The 13192-nt window shown below is 46.0% G+C and overlaps 1 protein-coding gene across 2 annotated transcripts in view; it reads left to right on the plus strand.

Annotated features, from left to right (window-relative positions):
* Positions 1-1731, plus strand: part of LOC124399589 (sodium- and chloride-dependent creatine transporter 1-like) — a 65728-nt gene extending 63997 nt beyond the window's left edge. For both annotated transcript variants that reach the window (XM_046870608.1, XM_046870609.1), the window contains one exon: positions 998-1731. In XM_046870608.1, the coding sequence (XP_046726564.1) occupies positions 998-1210 (213 nt within the window). In that variant the 3' untranslated portion in view covers positions 1211-1731. The remainder of the gene's footprint in view (positions 1-997) is intronic.
* Positions 1732-13192: the final 11461 nt, after the last annotated feature.

The following is a 13192-nucleotide window of genomic DNA, read 5'->3' on the forward strand; positions in this document are numbered from 1 at the left end:
GGACTTTTGGGAGTTCAAATCCGAGCAACAGCAAAAATGGGCCCCTGAGCAAGGCCCTTAACCCAACAGCTGCTTAAATGTAGGAATGAAATAAATGTATGTCGCTCTGGATACGGGTGTCTGTATTCGTGCGAGTTGATATTTTGTGAAACTTCTTTAGTCTTTTGTAGTTTTTAAAAATACTATAAAATCCTTTGTAAGACACGATGACATCATAAAAAACACGGCCTCTGATTGGTGCCCAGACTTGTTGAGATCAGAGCAGAAAATTGATCCGTATAGAAGAAGGTGGTAAAGGTAAAGGACACGCAGGCTGCCAGCTTTCAAACAGACGTCCGATGATCGAGAAATAAATACAAATCCGAGTGCCAGATATTGATTTATTATTAAAAATCAAATAATTAAAAAGCAGCCCTTCGTTACCAAACACCAAGTAACTACTTTAGGATACATTTATGATTCATTCACAAACTTTTCAACATTAAACTACTTAAAAACTCCACTTCGTCTGGGAGATCACAGGGACACGTATGTGAATGTTTGATCTGTTGATTATTTGCATGTGTCAGATTTGATTGCGTGACTCCGCCAGAGAAAATCTGCTGCTATCAAACATTGTTTACTTGATTAACCGATTCAGTTTTGAACTGATCAAACAGACCAAATGACTGAAGGTTTGCAAAGAAATTTCATTTTTCCTTTGTAAGAGCATTTTTTTAGTATTTTTTAAAAATATTTTGATACATGATGCAGCTGCTGTCTTTTGTAGTTTCTTTTGATGGCGTTAAAGTTAAAGGTATTTGGTTTTTTATTTTAAAATTCATTTTCTTTGCCCAATCCTGAGTCTAAGGAACTTTTAGAGACTCGATGATTCGTTCGCATTTCAATTAGTTTCATTTTTGCAATAAATCCGAATACTTGTCGATAAACAGTTATGGAGACACGATGGAGCGTAGATTCAGATCAAGTCTCTAAATCATGTCTGTTTTCTTCATAGCGCTGGGAAAGTCTGACCAAACCCGTATGGGGTGCACATCACCTGGAATACATGGCCCCCGGCACTAACACTCAAAACCTGCTGTCCTCGTCCCCCGGAACCGAAGACAACGAAGTCATCATCTTGAAGAGCAGCATGTTGCCCGCGAGGTTGAAGGGTCCGCGCGAAGCAAAAATAACGAAGAAAACAACAACAATCCCGAAGACAAGCTGATAATGCTGCTGCTCGAAGCCGTTCTCCAGTTCAGATTTTACACTCGTTTGTATTTAAACAAGCATCGTTTCAAAACATGTTTCATTTCAGTTCAAATTCAATTCACTTGTATAGCGATTTTAACAGTTTTAAAGAAATGATACATTGTTATTATTATTATTATTATTATATAAATTATTAATGTAAACGTATATAAAAATGCTCCCTATGAGTTTCTCTCTAATGAGATTTCACTGGATTCTAAAGGGAACCTATCAGATCAACTCTAATTATGACCTGAGTGATGTAGCTGAGGCTGAGGAACTGTCCGAGCCAAGCGTATGCTTCAGACACTGTAGCACAAATTAGATCCCAAATCTATCGTCACTTACACGTGCTCGAGACGAGGAGGATACACACACACACACACACACACACACACACACACACACACACACACACACACACGGATATAAACGTACACAATGAAATCTACACTTATAGAATTGCTGTAGAAACAGCGATCGGGTCCACTGTATTTAAGGGCCGTTCACTCCACATTCTCCCTTCTGTAGTGTATTATTCAGTCTTACTAACGTATTCGTGTCTGTTCAGGCCGGACTAATAAAACACCAGAGAATTCGTTTGTTTGTTTGCTCTTTCACTTTAGTGCCCATTCACATCGAGGTGTAAGTGCGCAGTGGGAATTCGGCCCTTCTTTTCTTTCTGTAGTGTAGCTTACTCTTTAAGCCTTTCTAACACCAATCTGAAAAAAGTCTAAAAACTATTAGAATGTAAAAAAAGAAAAAAAAAGTAAAAAAGTTGTTTTACATAATGTGAAATTAATCAGAGATTTATTTTGTAAAGGCTTTTATTTTGCTGATATACATATACATTCATATATATATATATATATATATATATATATATATATATATATATATATCTGTGAGGTATATTTTCAAAGTTTGCTGCAGGATGAGTTTGTGATAAAGATGTGACTGTGGAAAGGGTTGATGATATTGATGATATGATTCAGTGTTGTTTTTGAGAAACACTGAGACAGCACAATTATATGCGTTGTCTGTTATAAGTGTCGAGCTCGAGTGTGTGTGTGTGTGTGCTTTATGTGTTAGATTTCAGTATTTTCCGCTGACCACCCAGGGACCAAACACGACTGAATTGAGCTTCTGGAGAGTTCCTCCTCTTTTCCTGATTTCTACTTCATCCCACAGCACCCTGGGATGGTCAGCTGATAAAATGTTGTTTAGTCATTGTAAAAAATGTAAAAAAAACCAAAAAATGTGTTCTTGACAGTAGCTTCATCCCAAACACTTACTCACTGCAATCGAACTGGTTAATGTTGTTTTGTCATCGAGAGCGTTTTAGAAAAATCTAGAAAAGTATCTTAATGAGATTTTTCTTCGATCAGAACGTTTTTACCATATTTGAATACGCGGATTAATTAATTAATAAATGAATGATAATAAAACAACCGTATCCTCTATATTTCTAACTGACTTTTACTCTTTTAGAAATGAAAAGCTGTAAAATGTAAATCTGTAATCAAATTCTTATGATTTTAAGTGTTTTACCAGTTCAATTAACCAGCATTAACATTTTTTAAGTAAAAAAAAAAATTCTAACGGATCAGCAGTGATTATCTTTGTTCGGAATAGTGAACTCTTCAATAGAATACCATAAACTTTTCTTTTGATAATATATTACAGCACGTTATATTGTTGGTGGAGCAAAACGCTAAAGCTTTGGGTGGAGTTACTGTTTCGAAGGTTCTCTTACTAATGTAGTAAAAGTAGTGATGAACTCTTTCATCGTTGTGCTTGGTGACATGCCGTGAGCCGTACCCACAGTCTTCCATTCGTAAGCTGAAGTAGTAATAAACATAACGACTCGTGCTGTAACTAAAGTCATTGCTTGTGCAGAATTTGATCACTGATAATGTTAATGTTTGAAGGGCTTCATGCTTTACACCACTGTGACTGTGTGCTGAAGATCCACTCACCCATATCAGAGCAACAACTGGCAATAAACCAACTAACTCCATGGCAACACTCGTGCGTCTTGGCTTTTCTTTTTGTCTCTGAATATAATATAGAACTCTTAATATAGAGTTCTCACTATACAGTTCTCATACAAAGTTCTCAATGTACAGTTCCCACTGTAAAGTTCTCACTACAGAGTTCTAACTATAGAGCTCTCACTGTAAAGTTATTACTATACTGTTCTCACTATACAGTTCTCATACAAAGTTCTCAATGTACAGTTCTCACTATAAAGTTCCCACCATAAAGTTCTTACCATAGAGTTCTCACTACAATTCTCACTGTAGAGTTCTCACTATACAGTTCTCATATAAAGTTCTCAATATATAGTTTCCACTATAAAGTTCTCACTTTAGAGTTCTCACTACAGTTCTCACTATAGAGTTCTAAATGTATAGTTCCCACTATAGAGTTCCCACTATAATGTTTCCACCATAGAGTTCTTACTACAGTTCTCACTATAAAGTTCCCACCATTAAGTTCCCCTTCAGGAACTCGAGCTGCATCGAAACGTTATGGGAACGCCCATGCGTTGTCCATGCTCTGAACCATGTGTGAAAGCTGTGACGTCATAGACAGGCGACGTTGTGTAAACCAGGAAGCTACAAGATGGCTGTGCGGTGGTAGCGACATTAGCTTCTGCTCATTCAGGTAAGCGCTTTGCGTGTGTTATCTGTGCAGTCATGAGCTTAAATGCAGGCAGAATTCCATCTGCGTGTTTCCTGCTTGCCCCGATTCATTTTGGGGGGAGTGACACGCAGCCGATGTGTTGTTTGCTTAGCTTAGGGGCGTGCTTAGTCGTCTCTCAAGGGTATCGGCTGTTAGCATTTTAGCCGTGTGGCTATGCGCTCCCGGCTGCTAGCCGAGCTCCCATTCCCGGAAGAGCGCTTGTTTGGAAATGGTTCTTTTCCTGGTGTGTGTGACGCAGTACTCCGTATTTCTTCCTCCGAGGTGGGAGAAATTTCGGAAAATTCAGGGAAGCATGCCTGGCGGCTGCTTCTTCCCCCGGTGCAGGCGGCGCAGCGTTGCATGTCTCTCTCTCCAAGGAGGATGAGATAATGGATGCTAGCTAGCTGTCTCTCCCTGAGTGCTGCATCTATGAAGGCTATCGGTTTGCCTACGAAGAGCCGCTTGGCTCTGGTAGGTTGGGCTATGCGGCGGGTCAGGCTGCGGGTTGCTTCCACACGATGAGTGTATTGCAGGCATACCAGGCTGGCCTGCTATGGGGGACAATGTGAGCTTCCTTCTGTGCCCCCGAGGGGTTGGTTCTCCCTGTGGAAACTTTCTGTCAGTCTGGAGGGCTGCCAGGAATCTCTCGGGGGTCCTACCTACTGTGGAGAAGGGCTGCGCGATTCAGTTCACGTCTTCTCCTCCACGGTTCAACAGGGTGTGTCCCACTCTGGTGGGACCCGTGCAGGCTCTGGTCCTGGGACAGAAGGTGCATGCTCTCTTGAGGAAATGGGCCATCGAGGTGGTTCCTCCTCCTTGTTCAGAGAGTCAGGCTGCTACAGCCCGTGCTTCACTGTTCCGAAGAAGGACAGCGGGTTGCATCCCATTCTGGATCTCCACTCCTTGAACCACTCACTTTTGAGGCTCGGGTTCAGGTTTCTCGTTTAGAGAGGTTGTGTCTCAGGTCGAGTCTGAGGACTGATTTGTCATACGTTAGATCTGGAGGTCGCATGCTCCCATGCAGCCATACTTCACCACACACGGGAGGTTCCTGAGGTTGCTTTCGGGGCGAAGCTTACCAAGCTCGCCCCGTACCAACACAGAGTGCGTGAACGCTGCACTGACCCTGCTGCGGCTTCATGGCATCCGCATTTTGTATTGTATCGACTATTGGTTGATGTTGGCTCGTTAGAGCACCAGGCAGTTTGGCATTGAGACGCTGTTCTCGCCTGCATGGAGGTACTGGGGTTCAGACTGAAACGCCAGGTGGAGTGTACTTTCTCCAGCGCGGAGAACCACTTTTTCGGCGTGGTGTGGGACTCGGCTGGGTTGCGGGCACGGTTGTCTTCCGCCCGGTTTGTAGTCATCCTCACCGCAGTCAGGAGGGTAGAGCAGGCCAGCCAGTCACTGTAAGGCTGTTCCAGAGGCTGCTGGGTCTCATGGCGGCAGTGTCCAGTGTATTTCCACTCGGCCTTCTCCGCATGAGGCCCCTCCAGTGGTGGCTCCGGGGCAGTAGGGTTCTCCCCCAGAGGGAGTCTGTATCGTACTATCAAGGTCTTGCGGTGTGCCATTTGAGCCTTGATGCATGGAGGACCCTACGTTCTGTCCCGAGGCCCCGATGTGTAATGCTAACGACGGACGCTTTCCCTCCGGAAAGAGTTCACCGGGAGGGAGTCTGTCTCCTCCTGATAGCACCTCGATGGCGGCCAGAACCCTGGTTCACCCCCGCCCGGTGTTGTGGAAGCTGTGGCTGTGGCCCCTGAGGGGGGCACAGTTCATAGCGGCTGTTCTCTCTACCGAGGTAGTAGAGGCCCTTCTCCACTCCAGAGCTCCCTCCACGAGGAGGTTGCTGTTCATGTCTGTTCATGTCATGGTGTGAGCACCATGACTTGGACCCAGTTAACTGCCCGGTCGGTTCAGTTCTGTGGTTTTTACAGGTACAGTTTGCCACACGTTAAGACGTTAAGAAGGTGGGTAGCGGATGCCATCATTTCAGCTGTGAGTCCCGGTCCCCGCTTCGATCGGGGTCAGGGCTTACTCCACCGGAGTGTGCGGCCCAAGGCCGGGGCCGCTGGAGCGTCACTCCGGGAAGTCTGTGACGCTGCGGGTTGGTACACCCCGCTGACCTTTGTCAGGTTCTATGGCCTTGACCTCAGAGCCACCCCGGGCTCCTCTGTCCTACGTGCTGGTGCCGAGGCCCTCACTCTCTCGGCAGGGTCTGGTCACGCAGCCGATGTGTTGTTTGCTTAGCTTAGGAGCGTGCTTAGTCGGCTCTCGATGGTATCGGCTGTTAGCATTTTAGCCGTGTGGCTATGCGCTCCCGGCTGCTAGCCGAGCTCCCGTTCCCCGGGGAGAGCGCTCGTTTGGAAACGGTTATTTTCCTGGTGTGTGTGACGCGGTGCTCCGTATTTCTTCTTCCGAGGTGGGAGAAATTTCAGGAAATTCGGGGGAGCATGCCTGGCGGCTGCTTCTTCTCCCAGTGCGGGCGGCGCAGCATTGCATGTCTCTCCCTCCAAGGAGGATGAGATGATGGATGCTGGCGAGCCTGCGGACTTCTCACAGCCTGTGCTGTATGTGGAGCTTCTTGAGGTCGTGGCACGGGCCGGGTCTGAGCTGGATCTAGCCGGTCGTGTAGCAGAAGCAGAGCGCGCCCAGTGAGCTGGTTGAGCATTTCCTGCGCCATGTGTCACAGCCTCAACGCCTTCCCTGATCTGTGTACCGAGGTGTCTGGGTCCTGGGAGGCCCATGTGCGTGCGTGCGTTTCCGATGTTTCTCGCTGGGCGCGAATGTTATTGGAGCTAGGTGGCGCGGCTACGGGACGATGCCATTCGTGGTAGAGACGCTAGTTAGCTATCTCTTCCTGAGTGATGCGTCTGTGACGGCTATCGGTTTGCCTACGAAGAGCCGCTTGGCTCCGGTGGGTAGGGCTAAGCGGCAGGTCAGGCTGCAGGTTGCTTCCACACGATGAGTGTGTTGCAGGCATACCAGGCTGGCCTGCTATGGGGGATGATGCGAGCTTCCTTCTGAGCGCCATGGTGTCCCCTCCTGGCCTGACCTGGTAACGCTGTAGGTGAGGGCGATTGCTGGCGGGTTCAGAAGACCGCGGTGGCGTTTCAGTGGTAGTTCCTCACTGCTCCGATGTACGTCCAGGCACAGCGAAATAGCCCGGTGAGAGAGTGTTGCCACCCCATTCCCACGGGGAGGTCCTAGTGGCCCCTGGCGACACTGTAAACCCGAGGATTGCATCTTGGAGGGCGGTGCGCACCTCATGATACGGTGCTCGTCCCTCCCCGGCACCACCGGGAGGCCGGTCTGTCAGCCCTGCCACAGGGTGTTCAGGACGCTGCCTCCCTCTAGCGGTTCACCCCCGCCCGGGGTTGTGGAGGCTGTGGCCCCTGAGGCACGGTTCATAGCGACTGTTCTCTCTACCAAGGTAGTAGAGGCCCTTCTCCACTCCAGAGCTCCCTCCACGAAGAGGTCGTACGCCGCACGATGGCCACTCAGGGCTCCTCTGTCCTGCGTGCTGGTGCCGAGGTCCTCACTCTCTCTGGAGGGTCTGGTCAGTGTGGCGTGATTGGACACTCGTTCCCATAGCGTTTCGATGCAGCTCGAGTTCCTGAAGGGGAACGTCTCTAGGTTACGAACGTAACCCTAGTTCCTTGAGGGAACGAGACGCTGCGTCTTTGTGCCACACTCCCTGCATCCCTGCGGTGCTTACCTTCTCTCTTTGCAGAAGCTAATGTCGCTACCACCGCACAGCCATCTTGTAGCTTCCTGGTTTACGCGACGTCGCCTGTCTATGACGTCACGGCTTGCCTATTGGCTAGATTTCACTAGGAGGTCGTATGCCGCCAGGTGGCGCCTGTTCTGCTCGTGGTGTGAGCACCACCAGCTGGATCCAGTCCACTGCCCAGGGAGTTCAGTGATGGATTTTCTCCAGGGACAGTTCGCCAATGGGTTGTCTCCGTCCACCCTAAAAGTCTTCGCGTCTGCCATTTCGGCCAATCATGCTCCTGTGGCCGGGCAATCTCTGGGCAGAGACCCCTTTGTAACGCGTTTTCTCCGTGGCACACGGAGGCTGAGGAACCCGGTACTGCCTAGAGTGCCTGGGTAGGACATGGCCCTCGTTTTCGGGGCCCTTTCTGAGCCCCTTTTCGAGCCTCTAGCCAAGGCATCTTGGAGGCACCTTTCTATCAAAACCACGTTCTTGTTGGCCATCTGCTCTATAAAAGAGTAAGGGACCTACAGGCCTTGTCTGTGGCCCCCTCCTTCCTGGAGTTTACCCCAGGTATGGCTGGTGCCCTCCTTTACCCCCGTACAGGTTACATCCCCAAGGTGTCCTCGGTTGTCCCACTGCCCGTTAGACTACAGGCATTCCATCCGCCCCACTGACCTTTGTGCGGTTCTATGACCTGGACCGCAGTGCTACTCCTGGCCCCTCGGTCCTCCTCTAGCTGTGGTCACATACACACTGAGCAGAGACTGGTCAGTCTGGCGTGATTGGACACTCGTTCCCATAGCGTTTCGATGCAGCTCGAGTTCTGGAAAGGGAACGTCTCTAGGTTACGTATGTAACCCTAGTTCCCTGAGGGAACGAGACACTGCGTCTCTGTGCCACACCTCCGGCGTCCCTGCAGCGCTTCCTTCTCCCTTTCAGAAGCTCCCGCTGGCTTCTCTCATATGCGTTTTATACTCCTGGTCATGACGTCACTTCATCGGTGACGGCCAGCGTCCAATTTTTGACTGATTACACACGTTATTCAGAGCATGAACACTCAGGCCTTTCCCAAAGCATTTCGACGCAGCGTCTTGTTCCCTCAGGGAACTAGGGTTACATATGTAACCTAGAGACGATATCGCTGTGGCAAAGCCAAATAAAATAAAAAAAAAAAGAAAATCAAAGTAAATATCACTACACTGACAGAGACTATATTTTGTGCCAAAAGTATCTGGACACCAGCTTTTCCCAGCATTATGTGCTTCTTTCCCAACATGTTAGCACAAAGTAATCTTATCATGAAATATTCCTAAACCTGTTCAAGCATGATGATGCCCCTGTTCGCAAAGCCAGCTCCATTAAGATCTGCTTTCCATGGGTTAAAATGGAATGGAAAATCTCCTGCTATAGACCTTGCCTCACCTCACCTTCATCGGTAACTCTACTAACTCAATGTGTCCCCACAAATTTCCAAAATCTAGTGGAACATCTTCCTGAAAGAGTGAAGGTTACTATAAGAGCAAAAACGGGGACTAAATTAGAAAAAATCCATCTGTATTTAATGGATGAGACTGTACACTGTATCTCTTCAGTTCCATATCGTACTTTCTCTCTTTGGTTATTTTAATAATACAGCGGAGGCCTGTCTGTGCTCCGTAGCGTCTCCTACTCAATTCGGAGTCTCCCCTGTAACACTACAGATGATGAAAATAAGCTTCCAAAAACAGAACGCTCTATGCTCCGCGAACAAGAATGGCTTGGACGAAGGAATGGTTTGCCAATTTGGGTTGGTCCAGTCTTTTCATCTCTGGTGGAATAAACTCGGCATAAGAAATTAACCCTTTTGTTTCACTTATTCATCTGTTCTATGGTTTTAAAAATGGGGACAGGATACAGTTTTGGGTTGAAACTTTGTCCTCAAGAAGACAAATGAAGCAACTTGGAATTTTAAGGGCATGAACTTTGGGGAAGTGGAAGCTCAATAGTTAAAGCTCTAAGTTACTGATCAGAAGGTTGGGGGTTCATACCAGAAAACAGGACCCTTAACCCTCTGTATCATGGCTAACAATGATTCTGAACCCAGTTTTCTATCAGGCTGGGACATGAGAAGACTTTGACGGTGCTTCACAGATGTCCTCAACCACCAGGTCACGATTGAGTACCGGCTCCAAGGAAAGAAAAGTGGTGAACAGGTGACAGGGTCGTTGATAGTAGAGTCCGAAAAAACTAAAAACAGTCTGAGAGCCAGATGAGGAACCCGAGTATAATCCTTCAACCGGATTAAATATCCAGCAAATAAACCAGCAGTAGATGAGATGGATGACATCATTATTACACCCCTGGGTTATTTACCAGCCCAAATATGGTTGTAAACTTCCAGCAGTTTAGAGTACAGGAAGTACCTTCATTCCTCATTAGAACCTGAACAGAATTAACTTCAAATTTTGAGCAACAAGACACGGAGTGCAATCAGAGTTTGGCTGGTTGTGTCAAACAGATTGCTCCTTGGCATCGCTCTGCAGCCTATTACACTCGAGGCAACACTAGCGCCACGTTTACCATTACCGCTTCCTTTCTAACACAAGCAGTGCTTTGTACAAAACGCTTTTTCACAAATCCTTTGCAGCGAAACAGAAAAAAAAAAGTCGTGTGTACTAGTCGTTAGCATCGCTGTCTGTTTTCCTGACTTGGCAGATGTGTGTCCACCTGCTCACAGCCGTGAACTATGATGTCATCTTTCTACTAATGGGAGTGCTGAGATGGATCACAGATCAGATTTTGTAAAAAGTAGGCTTCGATCCAGGAACGATCTCTCCTCGGAGGAAGCTGTACTGGAAGAGCAATTTCGATCATTCGTTGTCTCAAGGGAAATCAATTGGACTAGACCTGAAAGACAGGATTCCCAAAAAAGTTCATTTATATCGTGTGAACAGTTCAAAAGAATGTTGTTGCTTCTTTTCTTTCCTTCAATATGACTTTAAAATCACTAGCAGTCCAAAAAAAACAACTTTCTACTTTATATTAATGAAAGATTGTAGTTTTATCCTTTTAGCATTACATTTAATGATGTGAAATGTCTTTGTTTACACCTGACCATAAGATTGCTATGTGCTTCCAATAGGTTTTGTGTAGCTTAGTTCAGCCTCGAGGTTGTGTGAAAGTCTGCTATCGATGTAGGTAAGGTGAGTAGGCCTGGGGGTGCAGTAAGCATGAACATTTATTCATGTTCAATAGAAAAGATGATCAGCCCAAAGCAGATCTTCATGGAGCTGGGTTTTTTTTTATGCTGGAACAGGTTTGGGTCTCGTAGTTCAGAACATTTCATGCAACTGCACCTAAAAGACCACATATGGTTGGAGTCAGGTGTCCCAATATTTATAGTGAATATAGGAATGTTTGTTTGGACCATAAATTGGTGAGGTCTGTAGTAGCGCAGATGCCAAAAGGAGCCCCATCAATCGTGTCCCAGGTTTTTTGCATTCCAGCAACAACAAATCCAAGGAAACACACGTCGAAATCCAAAACACATCTAAACATCATTCTGGAGCACAAAACAAATCAAGCGCATTTTTTTACTTCGCCAGATTAGGTTCCTGCGTATTTCAATGGAGATCGAAAGGGGACCATTTTGAAGGCGATGGTGTTTAAATGTAGATAGAGCTCATCTCAAAACATTTTGATGCGAGTTTGCTCAGAAGTTTCCACCGGTGAACAGATGATCACCTTAATAACGATGGAACTACGACCAATTTCTTTCCACAAGCCATCGGGCTTCTCAATACAAAGAACTGAACAGAACTCACACACACACACACACACACACACACACACACACACTGAACTGTACAACCTGGACTAAACACAATCATCACTCATCTCGATCCACTCCACCACCATTTGTCTATTTATTATTATTTATACTCGCACCTTGTATTCAGTATAATGTTTACATGCTGTTTTTGCACCTTTTGTATTCAGTAGAATGTTTACATGCTGTCTTTGCACCTCTTTGCTGCTGTTTTTTTGCACTACATTGCTCTGTTCTGTTTGTATTTTCTCCTGGGTATAGTTTTTACATTTCTCCTCACACAGTACTGTATATTTAAGTATACAGTAGGTTTACTAGTCGGCGCTATACTTGGTTTTTGTCTTTTGTCTTGTGTTGTCTGTTTGCACTCTGTCTGTCTGTACTGTTCTTTTGTTTGCACTGTTTGCACCAGGTTGCACTCGATTCACTTTATGTTGTTTTGTTGTTTAGTGTAGCACCAGGGTTCCGGAGGAACGTTTTTTCGTTTTTACTGTGTACTGTGTACCACTGCGTATAGTAAAAAATGACAATAAAAGCCACTTGACTTGACTTGACTTGACTTGAATGGACATTCGGTGATGAGAACGAGGATGGGCCTGGTTCATCCTTATACCATCTCACTCATCAGGGATTAACATACAGACTAATGTACAATATCCATAGTTAAAAAAGGCTAAGAAAAACGAGCCCGTTTTGAGAATGCACAATAAATTGATTCCTACTTACACACAAATCCTTTGCAGCGAAACAGCATGTGGGCAGGTGAGCAGAGTTTAAGGAAAAGCCAAGCGATGATAAGGGAACTTTTGTCCACGTGTTTGATATATGTAGCCACTTGTCATTACATGCTACAGCTTCAGTCAAGGATCAGGGACAAGCTGTGCAAAAATGCTGGCCTTCATAAAACAGCTCCAGCGCACAGAGGCAAACATTTCCCATGCAAAATATTGACTTCACTTAAAGTGTTTACTCAAACTACATCCAATGAGGTCATACTGGTGCAAGTCTTCCCGCTGACGTAACTGTTTCTGGAGTGGACAATTTTGCACAATTAGTATTTTCCCTCATTAAACTGTTACTTAAATGCACACATGAGCATTATTAAGAAAGAAATCGCCTTGAAGAGCACGGATGATCAAACGGTCTGAGTGATGCTCGTACCCGAACTCTCTGTGTAATTTAGAATAATCGTCTCGGGGTCCAGGAGGGTCGGCGTACGTCATGGAGTGTTTACTGCTCTGTAAAACAACTGCGGCAGCTCTGTTCTTTCAGACGGAGAAGCACGAGATGTATCCGCAGGGCGGAGGGAATTGATGCGTGAAAAATAATTGATGTGAGGTTTAACCTTCAACAACTGCATTTACAAGTGCTACTGCATGTCATGCTAGGTCTGTTACCCAGGTCTGGTTGGAGGAGGCCTCAGGCTTTGCTTCATTTTCACATCGGCGTGATCCACGGGCTGGTGACTTCTAAAAAAGTTTATCCAAATCTTCTCAAAAGACAAACATATCCCTGTGCATCCAATATAAAAAGGAAATAAAAAACACTAATGCTTACGTGATACGTGAAGGTCTGCAGCACAAGTCTCATCTTTTTCACAGATAAACCGAGGTTCCCCTTCGGGAACTCGAGCTGCACTTTGGTAACGCCCCTGCGTTGTCCACGCTCTGAACCACGTGTGAAATCTAACCAATAGGCAAGCTGTGACATCATAGACAGGCGACGTTGCATAAACCAGGAAGCGA

This window comes from Silurus meridionalis, chromosome 17 (genome assembly GCF_014805685.1).
Source record: "Silurus meridionalis isolate SWU-2019-XX chromosome 17, ASM1480568v1, whole genome shotgun sequence".
Classification (NCBI taxonomy): Eukaryota; Metazoa; Chordata; class Actinopteri; order Siluriformes; family Siluridae; genus Silurus; species Silurus meridionalis.